This window comes from Solanum pennellii, chromosome 4, assembly GCF_001406875.1.
Source record: "Solanum pennellii chromosome 4, SPENNV200".
Taxonomy (NCBI): Eukaryota; Viridiplantae; Streptophyta; class Magnoliopsida; order Solanales; family Solanaceae; genus Solanum; species Solanum pennellii.
The window spans coordinates 2,431,946-2,451,556 of record NC_028640.1 but is presented as its reverse complement, the minus strand read 5'-3'; the positions used below and the strand labels follow the sequence as shown (position 1 = coordinate 2,451,556).

At 35.5% G+C, this 19,611-nt stretch overlaps 2 protein-coding genes across 4 annotated transcripts in view; both read left to right on the top strand.

Annotated features, from left to right (window-relative positions):
* The window catches only part of LOC107018266 (autophagy-related protein 9), a 9,746-nt gene extending 2,851 nt beyond the window's left edge, over nt 1-6,895 (top strand). Inside the window, exons 1-10 of one of the 3 annotated variants that reach the window (XM_027916487.1) lie at nt 944-1,521; nt 1,726-2,046; nt 2,182-2,404; nt 2,935-3,114; nt 3,224-3,430; nt 5,149-5,226; nt 5,310-5,380; nt 5,488-5,598; nt 5,685-6,262; nt 6,359-6,895. In XM_027916487.1, coding sequence (XP_027772288.1) covers nt 944-1,521; nt 1,726-2,046; nt 2,182-2,404; nt 2,935-3,114; nt 3,224-3,430; nt 5,149-5,226; nt 5,310-5,380; nt 5,488-5,598; nt 5,685-6,262; nt 6,359-6,618 — 2,607 coding nt within the window. In that variant the 3' untranslated portion in view covers nt 6,619-6,895. Of the gene's footprint in view, nt 1-874; nt 1,522-1,725; nt 2,047-2,181; nt 2,405-2,934; nt 3,115-3,223; nt 3,431-5,148; nt 5,227-5,309; nt 5,381-5,487; nt 5,599-5,684 lie in introns of those variants that run through there. The other 2 variants (XM_015218700.2, XM_027916486.1) reach the window with 2 other exon arrangements.
* A 2,477-nt stretch (nt 6,896-9,372) lies between these two features.
* Nucleotides 9,373-18,761, top strand: LOC107017989 (tricalbin-3). Its single transcript, XM_015218310.2, has 9 exons — nt 9,373-10,593; nt 11,211-11,452; nt 13,025-13,043; nt 13,742-13,971; nt 15,188-15,297; nt 15,415-15,513; nt 16,526-16,973; nt 17,087-17,335; nt 18,281-18,761. Exons 1-8 carry the CDS (start codon nt 9,758-9,760, stop codon nt 17,173-17,175), a joined length of 2,073 nt encoding a protein of 690 aa, XP_015073796.1. The 5' UTR covers nt 9,373-9,757; the 3' UTR covers nt 17,176-17,335; nt 18,281-18,761.
* Nucleotides 18,762-19,611: the final 850 nt, after the last annotated feature.

The following is a 19,611-nucleotide window of genomic DNA, read 5'->3' as shown; positions in this document are numbered from 1 at the left end:
CCCCCCGGCGCCGCCGCTCCCAATGATTGTGCAAGCATTCATGCTTCTTCTACTCCCACCTCCTCATGTTCCTACTTCCCAGTATTTGGGTCTGTCTGCACTCTGCAGTTTTAGTTCTTTCTCGTTGATTCACTCCTCTAAAGATTCAATGCCTCCTCCTCAAACCCCAAACGCCAAATAACACGCCAACCCCATTGATGTTTTCCCTTGAAAGTATCAGGAGGAAGGTAACCTTAAAGACTTATTCCTCTGTTATTGAGAGGAGACATGCAACTCAATATGTAAAAAACCGAGATCCATGAACCAGCTCCAATCTGCTGAAAACTTTTGAAAATGTGTCAAAATTACTAAAATGTGCTTAGGTACTTGTGCGTGTAAAAGGTCCATCAGCTTAGAACTGGAAGTTTGACTTGCAAGTGTATTTCCTTAACTAAGTTCTTGCAAAACATTGAATCTGCCGTTCTCATGAGTTATGACCTTTGTTTTCATGCTTTGTTGGGTTAATGCTTTGAGTTTCTCTGGTAACTGAGTCTTGCAGAACTAGGATAGACATAGTGCTCAAGGCTTAAGTAGAAATTTTGCTTCCCTTTGGTTTTTTAATATTTGGTACTTGGCTGGAGCTCTGTGGGACTCTCACATAATATAATGTTGGTATTTCCAATCAGAGGTGGTAAGTGATATGAAGAAAAAAGAAAACCTTAGATAAAACAATTATTGATGGTTTGTTATGCCTCCGAGATCAATTTTACCACTTACAAACAACAAATACCCAGACACCTAGTATAATCCCACAAGGTGGGGGTAGGGGTATACTTATTTATACTTTGAAGACAACCTGAAGAATGACTTGGTGTTTTCTCTTTTTTCTTTTCAGTGCTATATTTTAATTGCTTGGTCCATGGGGAGTTGTCAGGGGGTGTTTGCATATCGTCAGCGTACATGAATGATGTTCAGTGGACAAAAAGGCGCTAATGGCCTTAACATATTCAAATGGAGAAGGCACGGCGAATCATCATTGAGAACAGGATTGCTTGATGATGTGCATCCTGAAATCGAACTGTCGGACTATCGCAGAGCACCAAGTCCAGGTAGTGAAAGCCCATCTGGACTTCTTAATGGTGAGAGTGTTAGTGTCGAACCAATTTCTGATCTGGACTTGTTCTTCGAGAGGCTCTACAACTATTATTGCGAGAAAGGATTATGGTGCATTATTATAAAGTGGATATTTGAGCTTCTGAGCCTAGCTTTCACCATATTCTTCTCTGGATTTTTTCTTTTGTATGTTGATTGGAATGGGCTCCGCAACGCCAAATGTGGAATGGATGCTGTGGAATCTGGAATTAAGCCTTGTGATCTGGCCAATGAAGCTCTTCATCTGCACCCACTGAAACCTCTTACGCTTTTTAAAGGCACTGTGTTGGGTTACCTGGGGATATTTTCTGTCTACTGGATATTTTGCTTCTTAAGGTTTTTCGCACAGCTAAGAGAAACCCTGGCAATCCGTCAGTTCTACTGCAGAAGGTGCGCTGAATATCTTTAAAGATTTTCTGAAACTCAACTTTTCTGGAATATCAGTCATTTCTTTTTCTTGCTTAGTTATGATTAGTGGAAACCCAAGATGTTGACTGATTGTTGTCTTTTCTGTGTTGCTTGTTATTAGCTCATCGCCAATATCTCTTTTGTCATTCCTCTACCTAATCACAATGGTGTCACATTTCTGTGCAGTCTACATGTGACAGACAAGGAGATACAAACCATTCCATGGGCGTCCATTCTTGAAAGGGTCGTTCAGTTACAAGAATTGCAACAACTTTGTGTAGTTAAGAATCTTTCTATTCATGATGTGGTTATGCGATTAATGCGGAAGGAAAATTATTTGATAGGAATGCTTAACAAAGGGCTCCTTTCTTTTCCTATTTCTCACTGGGTACCTGGTGCTGGTCCAACTATCATTTGTGGCCCCAATGATGTGCGTAGTCGTCTAATACTGCCAAAGACCCTTGAATGGACCTTAAATTGGTGCATACTGCAGAGCATGTTTGACAGGTAAATGAATACCCTATGTTGAAGTGAAATGTCTATGCGGTGCTTAGTAATTTAAGTAATGGAAGTTCTTATTCCTATTATCTTTGCTAATTTGTTCTCCACTTTACTATTTGATCTGGTGTTTTGTTTCTGCAGAAACTTTTGTATACGCAGGGACTTCATTTCTGATCCTAAAACATTAAAGAAAAGGCTTATGATTGTTGGAGTTTTAATGCTTCTCTTATCTCCATTTCTTGTTATATTCATGCTGGTGTATCTCTTCTTGAGGCATGCTGAACAGTTCTACAACCATCCAAGTACGGCATCGTCTCGAAGATGGTCAAATCTTTCCAAGTGGATGTTTAGGGAATTCAACGAGGTATCATTTCTCTGGTATGAACTTGATAGGTTGAAAAACATGGAAGTTGTTATTTATGGATCTCTTTGGTCCCTAATTATTTTGGGAGTGGGGAGGGAAAAGGTGTTTAGTGTACCACGTTCTTCTCTCATGCTTTCAGGTACTTGTGTGGGTACTAAATGGTAATGTCACTATGACTCATCAAGCTTTTAGCCTTTCAGCCGTACATTGCCTCTATATTTTCCATAGTCCGTCTATTGCATGATATACGTTTTATAACATATTCATGTAACAGATTTTTCAGCTAAGTGAAATGGGTTGAGCTGAATGACTCTGACAGATTCATACAGCCAACCCTACTAGTTTGGGTTTGAGTCGCAAATTTGACTGGTTTTGTGTGTATATATCGTGAGCTAACATTTTAGTGAGAATGTGAGATTATGGGTTTTTCAATCTCTTTTTTCTCCACAAATCGGTAGGTACTTCCTATTTTCATTCTCAAGTGTTACGGCTTTTGCTTCTATACTTATGTGCATCTTCTTTATAATCAGGTTGACCATTTGTTTAAGCATCGCATCAACAGCAGTGCCGTACATGCTTCTGATTATCTAAAGCAGTTTCCATCGCCTATTTTATCTATCGTCGCAAAGTTCATTTCTTTTGTTTCCGGTGGATTTGCTGCTGTTCTTATTATCATTGCATTTCTAGAAGAATCTCTGCTGGAAGGCCATGTAAAATACTTAAACTTCCACAACCAGCAAATGCTTATTTGCAAAGCTGTTCTTTTTTCTTTTATAGCAATCTGGTACTGCATCTTATATTTTGCTTCAAATCTTGCAGATATTTGGTCGCAACTTATTCTGGTATGCTGCTGTATTTGGAACTATAACAGCTATAAGCCGGGCTGCAATAACAGATGAGCTTCTTGTCCTTGACCCACAGGGAGCAATGTCACTTGTTGTCCAACATACACACTTTATGCCAAAGAGATGGCGAGGGAAAGAAAATACTGAGGCCATACGAACAGAGTTTGAAACTTTATTCCAGGTGCTTTTTTGCCTTATGGTTTCTTATAAGCAAATAAATGTGAAAACAGACACTTCGTTGAAGTAACTGATGTCTTGGCTTATGGATTTCCTATTTTCATTTAGAGCATATTATTAGTTTTTCCAGGAAAGTCATTTATAATTTATATAAAATTAAACTAATAAAATACCACAGTTGATTCGTTAAACAATTAATTGTAGAGCTAAATGTAATATTTTGCTTCAATAGAGTGTAATCATACAGAATGAATCCAGACAAGGCAGACCATCATCAATTCCTTGATGAGCTCTTTTGTGTGAATACAAAGTTACCTATTTCAAAAAAAACAAGGCAGACCATTGTCATGATTTTTTCTTCATTCCACTTTTTTGGCAGTTTATCCTTCTTAGTTCTTTTTATGTTTCTTTGATTGAGGGTGGGTTACTTTTTATTTATTAGATTCGAAGTTTGAATCTGCTGCATAGCCTTCTATATTTTAACTTCCTTTTTAATTTTTTTGTAATTTATCACAAAGTTTTGTTCGTAATGTAGCTCCAGCTGTAGGCTTTTTCAATACCTTTACTGTATTCTTCTCCGGAATTTTATTTTTTATTTTTTAGAGAAGAATTTCCTAGATATATAGCCAGGTTATGCAAGAGCTTTACTGTTGACGGATAGATTGTGTAGTATTTCATTACCCTGTGCGCACCCAAAGGGTAGCGGCTGCGGGTTTCCCTTGTCATCAAAAGTTTGTGTGGTATTTCATTTTACCATGAGATTGTTATGGACTTCTTCTTATGCAAGAGAGAAAGGTTCAAGTATCTTGGGTCCATAATTCAAGGAGACAGGTCGATCAACGATGATATCGCACATCGTAGTGGAGAGGGATGGGTGGAGTAGAGACTTGCCTCTGGGTACTGTGCGATAAAAATGTGTCATCAAGGCTTACAGTAAGTTCTACATAGTGGTTGTTAGACCAACACTAATTGTATTAGGTAGAGTCCAACTAGTCAAGAATGCCCACGGTCAGAAGATGAAGGTAGCGGAGATGAGGATGCTCACATGGATGTGTGGGTATATTAAGAGAGATATGCTTAAGAACAAAGTTATACGGGACAAAGTGGGAGTGACCTCCGTGGCTGACCAGATGAGGAAAGTGAGACTGAGATTATTCATACATGTGAAGAGGAAGATTGAGGATGCGTCAGTGAGGAGGCGTGTGAGGTTGGTTGAAGGCTTGTAGCATGAGTTAGGATAGGTAGAGGTAGGCCAAAAGAATTGGGGGACGTGATTAGCCTGGACATGACACAATTTCAATTGACTAAGGACTTGACCTTAGATAGGAAAAAATGTAGGTCAAGGATTAAGCTAGAAGGTTAGTAGGTAGTTGAATTCTGTTTTACTTCTAGTAGTATGTTTTAGGTATCACGTAGTTTCTTTTTTCTCCAAAGTGTATTAATGTACGTTGCTGCACTTGTTTTTCACATTGCCATTTTGCTGTCTCCTTTCTTACTTACTTTTCCTGCGTTGGTTACATTTCTTTTGAGCTGAGGGTTTGTCGGAAACAACCTCTCTACCCCACAGAGGTTGAGGTGAGGTCTGCACACATCTTACTCTCCCTAGACCCCAATTGTTGTTGCTGTTGCTTTATGCAAGTGTCTCACTGTCAATGGCTAAATCGGGTAGTACTTCATTTTACGGTGAGATTGTTATTGACTTCTTATTAACTCATCCTGCAGTATACTGGAATGATGTTACTTGAGGAGATGACCTCAATTTTTCTTACACCATATCTGCTGCTATTTGTTGTCCCAAAGGTGATCTTTATTTTGAAGGATAATTTCCTCATCTACCTAGCTTGAGTTAATGGTCGCTGACATTTGGATTTTTTTTGTAACAGAAGGTAGATGATATTTTGCGCTTCATTGCGGACTTCACTGTTCACGTTGAGGGTGTTGGTCATGTGTGCAGGTTAGTAATTATATCAGCTTTGCTTGGACCTTCACATGTTGGTAGCTCCTATTGACGGAGCTCCCACATTTCAATCTTCAAGCACTGATTTATGTCTCTCTTGGCAGCTTCAGCGTGTTTGATTTTCAGAATCATGGCAATAGCAAATATGGATCACCATTTAATTCTTCCCGCTTGCAAAGAAGTTCTCAAGGGAAAATGGAGAAATCATTCCTAAGGTTGGTCTTATAATTACTTGAGGCTGTTTTGAATTATTGTTGGATTTAAGAGCTTCCGAATAACAGTACATGTCAAATGATTTCAGCTTTCAAACTAGCTATCCTTCATGGCAACCTGATGATCATGGAAAACAGTTCATATCAACACTTAAAACGTTTAGAGAGCAAAAGCTGCAGTTGCATGAAATAGGACCTGCATATCGACCTTCAGAGCTACAGCACTGGAATCCCGACTTTAGAGGCTTAAGCAATCGAAACAATTTGTTCTCCAGGGAAATGCCTCTCAACAACTTGGGAGCTGGATTTGGCTCAATGTGGTTAATAGATGGTGGACAGAGGAATTATCCTTACATTCTTGATTGGTATTATACCTCGCATCCTCACAATACGAGTAGTGATTCAAGAGGCATTGAATCCAGGCCTCTTCATACTGATTACAACGAACACCTTAAAGATCCTTGGATGCCTCCTCATTTTGTGCAAAGCAAGGATACAGTTGAAGACAACTGGGGTCACTTATTTGAGGACCGAGCACAAAGTCATCTCGAAGCCACCACATCAGCTCCTGTTTTGAGAGAGAGCATCCTACATCAGGATGATTCAAGTAGCATGGCACAATCTATGAGGAGCCAGTGGTGGACTAGAAGTCGACCACAAGTCACAAATCCTCAGACAAGCTTCCTTGAACCTCCGAATTTCAACAGCAATCCTCATGATTATTATGAGAATCTCTCTGACAGAAGTCGACCACAAGTCACAAATCCTCAGACAAGCTTCCTTGAACCTCCGAATTTCAACAGCAATCCTCATGATTATTATGATAATTTCTCTGACAGAAGTCTAGATGAGCAAGAGCACGAGCACGAGCACAAGCACGTTGACTTGAGGAATTCTAATAGGTTGGCCAATACCTTCTTCATGAACGATTCGGTTGGAGACTTCAACCTTCCTTTTGATGATATTTACAGAAGGCCCTCAGGAAACCCCACAAGAAAATTAGATCCTTCAGATCTTGTTTGATTTCAATCTCTTAACAACACTAGGAAATGTTATGAATTCTGGGTCTCAAAGTTGTTTTCTTTCAAGAAAATTGTTCATATTTTACATTCTTTATTGTGCATAGTTGATTGTGAGGTTAGATTTCTGGGAAAAGGCTCACAGTTTTTTCTAGAAATTGATTGGATTTGAATGTCATCATTGATCCTTTTAAAAATGTAAGCACCACTAGAGCTGCTGCTAACAATGGAAGACATTCTATGTACATAATGCAATTTAGTTAATATTTCCTTTTACTTGATCCTTTGGCATTTGGTTATTACTACTAGCTTTGGATACGTGTGTTACACGTGTATATCGTGAGAAATAATACAAGTGTATGAACAATTTGTTTGAGTTATTTTTCTTTCTTTCGATGTAATCAAATGTATACGATATGAACTTTCATGTCTGTATTTATAGCGTTGTATAGAGACGTACAAAAGGTAGAGCCACAAGACATGTCATTAAAGTACAACATAAATAATAAAGAGTAGCAGGGAACAATATTTTTGCAGTGGTCATTTACATATAAAATGATGTATAATGTCAAAAATTTATTAATTATTATTAACAAAAATTTCATATATTGATATACCATGATAAGAAAAATATACAATACAAAATATTTGTCGTCCTTCGAGTACACTTGTCGATAAACTTGTCCATGTGCAATTTCTTGCAAATCAAACAAGAGATATAGATCAGATTAAACAGTCACCCTAGATCAGACATAGAAGATTCCTGACATTTTTTAAAAATATTATATTCGGTACACCATTTGAGTCGACTGAAAAAGAATATGATGATATTTGATCTTTAATCTCATTTATGAAATAATTCTGTTATATCAACTCAATCGCCTTTGCGGATGTAATATATAAATGTTAGGACTCTAAATAATAAAACTTTTTAAATGTAAAAAAAAATATATTTTTTTATTTCTTTCAATTTTCAAATGGGCCTTTTGACACAAATATGGCCCAATCTAAAAAATGACTGGTCAACCACCTTTACAAGCCGTGTAAGAAATTTCAAGTCAAAAAAGTCTAAGTACTGCGTCGGCTCCGACCCATGTGTTACTTATTTGCATTTTTATTTTATTTGAAAAAATTATTTTATTTTTATGCTTAAAAGAGATCATTTCTTATAGATTTTTAAATTAAATAATATTAACGTTACTTTTTTTTTTTGAATTTTGACTATTTCACATAAAGTTAAATAAAAGGGAACAATTGAATAATATACTCTAATTAATTTTATAATTAAAAATGAAGGAGAGTGTTAACTATTTGAATATTGTCATCTTACTCTGATTACTAAGAGAATTTTGGAAAATAAAAAGTAGTTTATAATTTTAAACTTTTATATTAATAAAATTTCATTAAAAGAGTTCGAGTAAATATCCTCACAATCTATTAAATTTGCCTCGATATATTCACTCCATTTTAAAGTGTTTGACTTGAAATTATTTGTAGGGGAAAAAAATGGAAGTAAGTGATGACATAATAATGATAATTGTACCTCTCCGTTTCTATTTAGTTATCCACTTTAGAAATAACACATATATTAAGATAGCAATAATTAGTATAGTGAAGTTACAATTTTACCCTTATTAATTATGATTTCAACAATGATGAATTAAAATTTAAAAATTTTCAAAAGAATTTAAATAAAAATATAATAAAAAATTTTTATTATCTTTTTTAATTTATCAAAATAAATAATTAAATACAAATAGCTAAAAGAAAAAATACGAACAAATAGCCGCAAGTGGTTCAAGTGCCAAACTAATTGTGTGTCTATGGTCAACAGACCAATTTCCCAAGCAAATAAAACAACAAACACGTTACTAAAAAGGTTCTTTATATCGCTAAATTCAAGATTTTAAATTTTGTAATTATTAAATTATTATAAAATATTTATAAAGTTTTAACTATAAGTTAAAAATTAATAAGAATTACAATGAATTTTGAATTAAATATGCAATTGTTGATATTATAAAAGACTTTATTTTTAGCGTGAGTTATACAAATTCTTTAATCTCTTCTTCTTTCAATTTTGCTCGTTGCACTTCTTTTTCTCTCAATTTTGGTGAGTTTTTATATAAATGTATATGTATAATATATAATTATTTTATCTATATAACATATAAAATTCATTTCTCTGCCCGCTTGCCTCTTTCCCCTCTCTATATATCTCGCTTGTCTCTTTCCTCTCTCTCAATCTCGCTTGCTTTTATACAAATACATACATATATATATATATATATATATATATATAATATACAATTATCTAATCAATATACATATGAAATTCATCTCTCTGCCCTCTCTCCTCCCTCTTCTATTCTCACTTGCATCTCTCTTTCTCTCGATCTCGCTTGTTTTTTATACAAATGCATATATATAATATACAATTATCTAATCTATATACATATGAAATTCATCTCTTTGCCCTCTCTCGCTCACTTCTCTCCTCTCTCACCCAATTTCGCCTATCATATGTACAAATACATATGTATGATATAAAATTATTTAACCAATATACATATACAATTCACATCTCTCCCACTTTTTGCCTCTTCTCTCGCCTCCCTATAACATGTAACTACGAATTGTGATTATCAAACTATAGCTATAGAAAGTAATAAAATTATTTTTTCGTATATTTAATTAATCAAATTTTAATATAAATATCGAATCACCGCTGGGTGTGGGTGGGCGGTGCTTTCACACGTACAGGTGGTGTGTTTTCTCTTTCCAAAATTGCTGCAAATTTTTTGCGGCCTTTAAACTTTCTCTGTGATTCTCTGTAATCATATAAGGATCAAATTCTTGATTCCATGTTTCTACCTTCCTTTTAGCCTTTTCACTTTCTCTCTCTATCTTTGTTTCTCTCTCTAACACACCCACAGATAGTCTTGTGTACATGCATCCATCTGTGCTGAAAAAACTGGGAATTTCATAGCTTGTAATGTTGTTTTCAGTTCTCTTTGAAAAAGATAAAGCTTTGAGCAAATTGGGTTTTGGGTTTGGATTCATGTTTATTGGTAGTTCATTGTATACTTCAAGTTCAAGAACTGTTAATTATAGCTCAAAAGGCATCTGGGTTTTTGATATTAATGGTTTTTGAATCAGTTTCTGCTATTACCCCTGATTTCCGTAAAGTATTTTGGGTATACCCATCTCCTTGTCCATGTAAAAGTAATGGCAGTTCGTTGGTGACGAGGAGGAGGAGTAGGGGGAAATTGGGTTTGGGGAAATTGGGTTTGGATTCGAGTGTTAGGTATAGGATTCGTGCGAAATGGGTAATTCGAGCTTGTGTGAATGGTGGAGACCACCATAGTTTTGACATGCAGATTAGGGATAGTGCTAGAAGAGGAGCTAGAAATATTGTGATTAAGAGATTTGCTGATGAAATGGATGCTTCTGGAAGAGTCTCTGAGGAATTAGAAGCTTCTAGATGTTCTAGTAACAATTTTGCTAGTTTTCAAGAAGACCCTATTGTAGATAAGCTAAGGACTCAATTGGGGGTGATGCATCCATTACCTTCACCTCCAATAAATCGAAATATTTTCGGTCTTTTTGCATTGTTTTTCTTTGTTGGTGTTGTTTTTGATAAGGTTTGGACATCTAGAAAGAGTAATGCTAAGCCAAACAATGGAGGAAACTCCGGGATATTGTCACAGGTCCCACCAAACCTTTCTTCATTGTTGGAGAAGGATTTGCAAAGGAAAGAGTCAGTGGAGTGGGTAAACATGGTGTTAGGGAAGTTGTGGAAGGTCTATAGACCTGGGATTGAGAATTGGATCATTGGTTTGCTTCAGCCTGTCATTGATAATCTCAAAAAGCCTGATTATGTGCAGAGAGTTGAGATAAAGCAATTCTCACTGGGGGATGAGCCTCTTTCTGTTAGGAGTGTGGAGCGGAAAACTTCTCGTCGAGTCAATGATTTGCAGTGAGTAACACTTCTTGCCATTATCCCACACTACCCCTCTAAGTGAAAAAAGAAAATTTTTGAAGTTCAAAATAGAAAAGCTCTTGTTTTTTATGTTCTTGGTTGAAATTGTTTGAGTTGGTATATTCTCCTTAGCCCATATTTCTTAATTGAACTGAGGTCCAGAATCAAAAAGGAAATATACAATCACATTTTAGAGAAGAACTCTTTGTGCAAATTTCTTGGTAAAGCAGTCGAGCTGATATTTTCTCCTTATCTCATTATTTCAGTTGTTGTCTAGAATAGAAGGAAAATATATGTTCAACATTTGTTTTGGAATTTTCTCTCGATATAGAGATATGGTGTTTTTGCCTTGTGGGGAACAATTAGACTAGTTCCTTGAGACTGATCAAGACAGTAAAACAGATTAAGCTAGCTCATTGATTTGAGGCACTTAAGCTGAGGGTCTATTGAAAATAATCTCACTACATCTAGAGGTAGTGGTATGGTCTCAGTACACTCTATCCTCCCCGGACATCACTTTGGAGATTTCACTGGGCATGTTGTTGTTGTTATGTGAAAGTTCATTGTTTCATGGAATGTAGCAACTGATTTGTGCATTGTTTAATTCTTTCTAGATATCAGATAGGTCTTCGATACACTGGTGGTGCTCGCATGCTTTTAATGCTGTCACTAAAGTTTGGAGTCATCCCCATTTCTGTGCCAGTCGGTGTTCGGAACTTTGACATTGATGGTGAACTTTGGGTCAAATTACGATTAATACAAACAGAGCCTTGGATTGGAGCTGTTTCTTGGGCTTTTGTCTCCCTTCCCAAGATAAAACTTGACTTGTCACCGTTCCGTTTGTTCAACCTAATGGGTATGTGAATTTCGACTTGGGACTTTTATCTACGAGATGAATCATGTGTCAGAATCTTGCATGCTATAAGTTTTATATAGGCAAAATACCAAATACATGAGAAGTAAATTATAGTCATATCAGTATGTTACTTGAAGCCCAATGTTTTTTAATGAGTCTCTTAGTCCCCTCAAATATTCATATGCTAGTAGAAAATACAGAGAATTTCTTGTGCTTTTTTATTGTGATTTTTCTGAATTTTATTTGAAAGATATCGTACTAAGATGAGCGTAAAAGAACAATATGGATAGTGCGAATTCATATAACTTGCTTGGGATTGAGTCGTAATAGTTGTTGAGTGCCCAGCTGATTCAGATACTAAACACTGTTTGAAAGTTGCTTTCTTTTGATAAGAGACTGTTTCAAAGCTGATTTATTCATGATTTATATATCTGTTTACACCCAACTGTTGTGTTCAATTTGTTTCTTCTGGAAGAAAATAGCTTTTGATTCCGTTGAGTGCTTAATTCTTAGAAAAGAGTAGGAGCCCATTTGGATTGGCTTATAAAAAGTAACTTTCAAGTCAAAAATAAAAAGTCAAACTTAAATAACTTTTAAGTCGATATTACTAATCCAATGCAGAAAGTAAAAGAAAACTGCATTAATACTTTATATCTTTGGTGTAAAGAAGAGGGTATAGATGAGGTAGAACAGCCAGTAGACTTCTCAGACTATCTGTAATTATGATTACTTGCACTGTAATTTTTTTAATGGTTGTCAGCATACTGAGGAATACGACTTTACCTTTCTTTAAAAAAAAAACTTTTAAGTCGAAAAATAAAAAGTAGGGGGAAGCCTACTTTTGGTTTTTAACTTATTTTAAGTCATTTCTAACTTATTTTCAGTTATTTTTAACCTTGCCAAACACTTCCTAACTTATTTTAAGTTATTCTTATATTTGTACATTTCCTCAAGTCAGAAACTGATTTAAAAGTAGATTTGCCCAACTTTTAAGCCAATGCAAACACCCTGTTAATCATGGGTCGTCAAATATTGATCACTGGAACATATTCTGTAAGACAGTGGAATGACTCCATAGAGTTTATTCTTTTCAAGAATGAACTTCATGGAGTTTATTCTTATCGGGTACTTCAATGTAATTTTAGGAACCTAATTCGATTCGTTAGCAACTATTTGGCGTACTGTGAAGACTATGAAACATATTTGGTTTCTTCTTTATCTTGTTTTCTTTGCTGCTCTGTGTAATCCTCTTTGTGGTATCAGCTTCCAAGACTAGCATTCTTCTGCCATTAAACCTAATTTTAGGATTAGTTAATACCCCGCTTTTTCTAGTTGAGTTGCTGTGTAGTGAGATCTTTCCAGTGCATAGTTACCAATTATTTATTACTTACTGATGCTGAGTTGTCATCATTTGAATGACTGCTGTTTGTTTTCTATTTACACTTTTTAAAATGGGATAGTGATACCTAAAGTTAAACGAATAAACTAGATGAGTAATATTATTGATGTGCCCATTATGAGGATCTTGACATGTTTCTTTTCTTTTTCTTGCATGTATTTGGGAAATACCAGCAATTCCTGTTCTATCAATGTAAGTACTATTTTATTATCTGCTGTTCTTATTACCTATGTGCTTTCCGCTTCTGTTTGTTATCCCCCATCCTTGGTATATCCAATTTCTTTTTGCTGTTTAATTAGCATCTCATTGAAGAGACCCTTTTCTTGTTTTTTTCTTTGGGTGATGGGTGGGTTGCAGGGTGAAGTGTGACTGATCACTGAATAATGCTTTACCAGGCCACTTACACTCCTAGCTTATGCAGTCAAATTTCCTTTTTCTGTTTTAAAGCCCCTTTTGCTTTTCAGTAGATATGGTCATGGTATTGTCATCAATCATGAATGATTTTTCTTGAGAATCTTCCTTATTCACCTTATTCTGGATTTCTGAAGTTGCTTCTAGTTAGGCACCTCGCGTTATGTATTCCGAGGATGTTCACTCTCTCTCTCTCTGCCCATTTTCTTCCCTAATTTTGGGAAATCTCTTGTCTTGTGTCAAGTCTCTTATTTTCAGCTCAAGTTAGTTTCATTTAAATGCTCTACAATAATGGCTGCATTTGGTGTTTTAGCACGTATCATCTTTAAAGTTAATTCCAGGCCTAGATCTTTCTAGCATCATATTAATTCTGAATTTCTTGCCTGATGCGTTTTCGATTTGCAGTACTCTATGGAACTATCTCATTTTTCCACTGCAGTGGTGGGTTTGAGTTCTTATATCTTCTACGGATGTTTCAGGTTTTTGAAGAAGCTTCTTACTGAGGATTTACCTCGTCTCTTTGTCCGTCCAAAAAAAATTGTGTTGGATTTTCAGAAAGGGAAAACAGTCGGCCCTATTCCAAGTGATCCTAAGTCTGGTCAGAGCGAACAACCTAAGGCTGGGGAAATGCAAGAAGGAAATAAGGACTATGCTGGAGAACTATCAGTGACTCTTGTTGATGCACGGAAACTCTCTTATATCATCTATGGTATGAATTTGTTCATCTTTCATCAGTGGCATCAATCTTTTTCTTAGGTCTGATATTTTGCTTTTTAGTAACACTAGAAACTTGGCATTAATCTTTTTCTGAGGTCCGATATTTTGCCTTTTAGTAACACTAGAGACTTGTCATGCACTATGAACTATTAAATGAGTTCGTCTCTTCATATTATTTAAAAGTTAAAACTATTCTGTAGCATATCCTAGTTTGTGAAAGAAAAAGGTCAGAGGTATTTGTTTACTTGAAAATCAGTTGAAGCTTCAAAAGAATGTGTTTTCCATTGCATGAGCAACTACTTTTAAGTGAATATAAAATCCACATATATTGGTCAGTAATCACTGTGAACCAGTTAAAATATAATAATTACTGGATGAAATCACTGGGGCAACCCGGTGCACGAAGCGTCCTCCATTAATATATTCAGTGAAGGGACGCACCCTAAGATTACCGAATCAAATCACAGATATAGGAAAACAGTACCAAATGAAATCACATTATAAAGGAGGAAATGCGAAGACTTTCGATTATGCTTTCTAACAAATACAACTACGACAACAACCTACCCAGTGTAAAACCAGAAGTGGGGCTGGGGAGAGTAATATGTACACACACCTCCCCCTGCGTTTGTAGGGTAGAGAGGTTGTTTCAGATGGACCCTCGGCTCAAAAGCGAAGTTATTCGGAGAAGGGGTGCCAGAAAAAATTACAGCAAAATATCAAGGTACAAAGTATAATGAAGCAACAGAATAAAGAAAACACATTGAAGAATAAGAGATTACACGAATTACTAAATACACATTAAAGATGTTTAGATCAGGTTATCACATCAAACTGTAATTGGGAAAAGAAAACTTGTTGGCACAAGGATCTTGTTTTTTCTTTTTAGTTTGTGTGTGTCGTAAATGTCATAGTTAATAAAAGCTAAAGGGAAGAAAAAAGTTACGTATGAAAAAAAATGTAAAGCAAAAATGAGGATGGGTCCAAAAATTTCTGCTGCTACACCTCCAGTTCATGTATACAATATACGGTATGTTACTTCGCATGATTCTCCTGTTAAGCTGCCAGTTCAATTTTTAGATGGAAGTTTTTCGCCCTCATTACTCAGGTTTATGAATGATAGATACTAGTGCTTTTCTGTACATGTAATGTCCTCTTTTGTTTCCCATGTCTGTCTTTTTTAAATTTCCCTGTCCTCTATTGTTCAGGAAAAACTGATCCATATGTTAATCTAAGACTTGGAGATCAAGTAATACGCAGCAAAAGAAACAGTCAAACTACTGTTTTTGGACCTCCTGGAGAGCCTATATGGAATCAGGTGATTTATATATAAATCTGTTGGCCTGATATGCCGGTATGATTTATTTGTGGCGGCTTGCTATATCTTTTACTGTAACTTATACATCGTTCGCAATGTTTCTTTGCCCTTTGGCAGGATTTTCACATGTTTGTCACAAACCCCAGGGGACAAAAGCTATATATAGAAGCAAAGGATTCCCTTGGTTTTACAGATTTGACTATTGGCTCAGGGGAGGTAAATCCTCCTGTACATGCAAATATTATCTATTGTCATTGTTTTTTAGAGGCGATCTGTCTTATTTGTTGGTTTTATAATGTGTCTTTACACAAAAAGGGAAATGCAAATGAACAAAGGCCTTTTTCAGTGCACAAAATACTCCCAACTAGTGCAAATGTGGTAGACTGGTATACTGTAACCAGTGGCGTAAGTACCATTTTTCGTCAGTGATGTCACCTTTTAATATTAGAAACAATAAATAAACATTGTAACACCATATTAAAAAAAAAGGAACAAAATATAAATAAAACCCAATTCACGTATAGTACTATACCTTTTTTTAAGAATAAAATAAAATAAATATTACGTATTACTTTTTCACAATGAGCTTTCTTTTTTTGAGATGTATTAAGAAAAAACCACATTAAAAATAATAGTACGAAATATTTTTCTATCTAAAGCACCAAATGATCACTAAACAATGTTATTCATTGATTTCATAAATCAATGAAAAAAAAAACAGAAAAAATGAGGCTATAAGTTTGAACACACAACCTAAGCTGTGGAATTCCAGCACTAAACCAATTGAACTAAGCTCAACTTTTGTTTAAGAAGTGTCACCTTAATTATATATCCTTTCTATCTGCTTTTCCGTTTTCAGTTTTCACTATATTTATTATTTTTTTACGATAAAGCAGTGTAACGTGACACTTCTTGATCCTTCCTCTAATCTGCCCCTGACTGTACGGTATCCCATCACCTGCATTTCTGCAGTGAGGCTGTTTCCATGCCTTGAACCAGCGACCTACAGGTCACAAAGAGCAACTCTTCCGTCGAGGCAAGGCTCAGCCTCTAATGATGCAAATGAATTTAGTTTGTATTTTGGAAACATGAAATAGGATGCTTTTGTCGTTTTAATTTTTTTTTTCTATGGGACATTATTTATTAATGATCATCAAGGTGATATTTGCATAGCTTGTTGGATAGGATTTGTATAAAAAGGTATCCTGCTAATGACTACTACTTCTAGGTTGATCTGGTATCTCTCGAAGATACTGTACCGACAGACAAAATTGTGATCCTCCGAAGTTGGGGACTACTGGGACCAAGGCCTGTAGGAGAGATTTTACTGCGACTGACTTATAAAGCTTACGTCGAAGATGAGGAGGACGAAAGGATTGAAGCAAGATCCAAGTATTTGGATGCTTCAGATGATGAATCATCTGACTTCGATGATCGAGATACTGCTGTGTATGAGCAGCGTGGAAAGAGTGTGTCAAGTGGAACAGATAAAGAATCATTTATGGATTTATTAGCAGCATTAATTGTCAGCGAGGAATTCCAAGGGATCGTGGCATCTGAAACAGGCAATACTAAATCTGTAGATGATTTTCAAACTAGAGAGCCAACCTCAAGACAACGTACTCCTGCTAAATCTGTACAACAAACTTCTGATATTGTTCCTGAAGACTTAGGAGGTAAAGTACATTGAATTGATCTATAATAGTTCATATCCCAGTTTGTTTTTTCCAGGAAATGCATAGAGTTCCTCCCATTTCTTGCATGTCTAATTAACATATTTTGTTTGCAGAATCACCCCTGTTTTGGCTAGCGATTGTTACAAGTATCTCAGTTCTAATTGCTCTCAACGTCAGTGGTTCTAGCATTTTCAATCCATGAATAAGAAAACAAAATAAGATTGATAGCTCCTGGTAAAAAGTACAATATAGAGTTCCTGCTGGAGTTATTCTGTCAAACCACACATAGTTGTCACCACTCTGAGATTGACCGAATGGAAACCTTATTAAAGTCCTTACCTTCTGCTGGTCTTCCATTCGAGGTGCGTTGTTCCTCTGGTTCTATACCTTAGCTCACTTTTCCACATGCATTTGTCATTGAAACTCATTTTTCTACTTCTTGCTGTCTACCTTCGTCAGTCTTTTGGCTAAGATCAACTTAAGTTTAAACCTTAAGTGCATGGCTGTAATTCTTCAAATATGCAGACATTCTTTGTTCTTTTTTGGATTTTCCTCTCTTCATAAGCATTGTTTTTATGACCCAATAGTCTTCTGCAATGCTTATTAAAAGAATTGTGTTATCAATATCAAGGAGAAGAAAAATAAATGTTTAAACTTAAGGAAGGAAACATTAACACATGAGTGACCCTTTATCCCCAAATTAGATATGAGGGAGAAGGGAGCTCGTCCACATTATATTCTGATCAACTCTACCTAGTCTGGAAAACTTAGCCTAATATACCGAGTAAAGAATCCAACGAATCAAATGTCAATTTCATCTTGAAACACAAAAACAAAGTAAAACAGGACCTTTTTGTTTCTTTTTGAGGTTTTCCTGTTGTATTATCTTCTGAGTACGTTCCATATTCTATTGGTAATGGTGATAGCAGAAAACAACAGTAGTATTTAATGGCAATTATAAGCCGACTATTTGATCTAATTTCCGAGTGAAAGCTAGCAACATATTTCCAGTTTCCTTGTATAAATTAGCAGATTTCCATTGTTTGTTTAGTGTTTCAATTGCCAACTCCTTGAAGAATATGATATGACTTGACAATTGGTGGATAACACAGGGTCTGGTCTGAATGATGATATCAACATATCAGATCCGCGGAGGTTTTCTCTAGGAAAATAAGGATTTTAACATAAAGGAATCAGTGGTTATTTCATTTTAGCATTGCGCACTTCATATTTGTCATCTTAAAGTGGTGATCCTGTAATTCCTTGAGCACTGAACTAAAATTTGCTTTTCTCTTGTTTGTTGGCAGGCTGGGCAACTGCTTCCTCCATTATCTGTAAACTATTGTACACTCTTTAACATTTTAACCAGATCAACAACTCCAACCCTGCCCCCTCCCCTACCCCCAGAACCCCAATAGCAAATGAGAGGAATCCCCAGACACAAAAAAGAGAAGAGAACAACAAAAAATATGTTACAATGAGGTATATATATATATATATATATTGGGGGCAGATTTTGGCCATCCTTGTTCTCTTGGTATTTGTGACATCCTGTGAATTCTAAGTCCCTCTCTCTGTGTGTATGTGTGCACGCGTGTATGCCAGCTATCGTAGCTATACTGGCACAGTGAGGTTTTTGATATTGAATCGCGAGGGTGTACTAAGCCGTTGAAACTAGTGAAATAAACCTTTCTTTTTCTTCATTGTTGAAGTGGCAAGTGAGAGGGCACTGGTATTACTAAAAGACTATAGATTATTTCTACATCCCCTTGTTACTTTATATACTTGTGAAAGTTCTTGAACCTAAGTTCATATTTTCGTATCATAATATAATACAAGTTATGCTGCATAATTCCTATAGAATTTATGCTGATCATGGTTAAAGTTCAGTTGAGAACCACAAGTGATGTACACTACATAACTTAACACCTGATAACTTAATTTTCATGAAACTTGAAGGCAACAATTATCTTAACTTATGCCTGAATGAAATTAGATCATAAATATGGAACAATACATGCTATAAAGCTATGCTTTATAATCAAATTTTATAGGAGCTTAGGAGGAAAAGGGAAACAAAGAGAAATAATTACTCATATGGTGAAATGTGAATTTGTTACAATTTATCGAGAACAACTCCTTCATCTCTCTGTATACGTATTTTTCCTAGATCTTATTCGTAGAAATACATAGGATTGTACATTTGAGTTTGGTACGGAGGAAAATATGTTTAAAAAAATAAGTGAATTATATATATATTTACTTGTGTTTGATAAATAAATAAAAAATTATCATTCTAATAACACTTTTATATAATCTAGGCAAACAAAAGGGGGATTGAGGGTGGTGAAAAGTGGGGTTTTGGAGTCCATGTGAAAGGAAAAAGGAAACACTAAGTATAACATTTATTTCATTATAATATTTATATTAAAGTAATAACTAGCTTTTAGAATATAATATTTCTTACTGAAAACTACTTTCCACATAATTCTTTATCTTAGAAACATTACCATAACATGTTTGTCTGTCAAAACAACTTCCTTATGTCCATAGTCCTACCTCGACACTATTTTTCTTTTTAGTTCGTCAAAAAAGAATGTCATTTTTTTCGTAGTTAGAAACAGTTTTATTTCAAAAT

Excerpts from the sequence above, each read along its gene's own strand:
- LOC107017989 (XM_015218310.2), top strand. The coding sequence starts at position 9,758 with ATGGTTTTTGAATCAGTTTCTGCTATTACCCCTGATTTCCGTAAAGTA. Across the intron at positions 10,594-11,210 it reads CGTCGAGTCAATGATTTGCA|ATATCAGATAGGTCTTCGAT; the intron begins GTGAGTAACACT and ends AATTCTTTCTAG. Across the intron at positions 15,298-15,414 it reads GAGAGCCTATATGGAATCAG|GATTTTCACATGTTTGTCAC; the intron begins GTGATTTATATA and ends GCCCTTTGGCAG.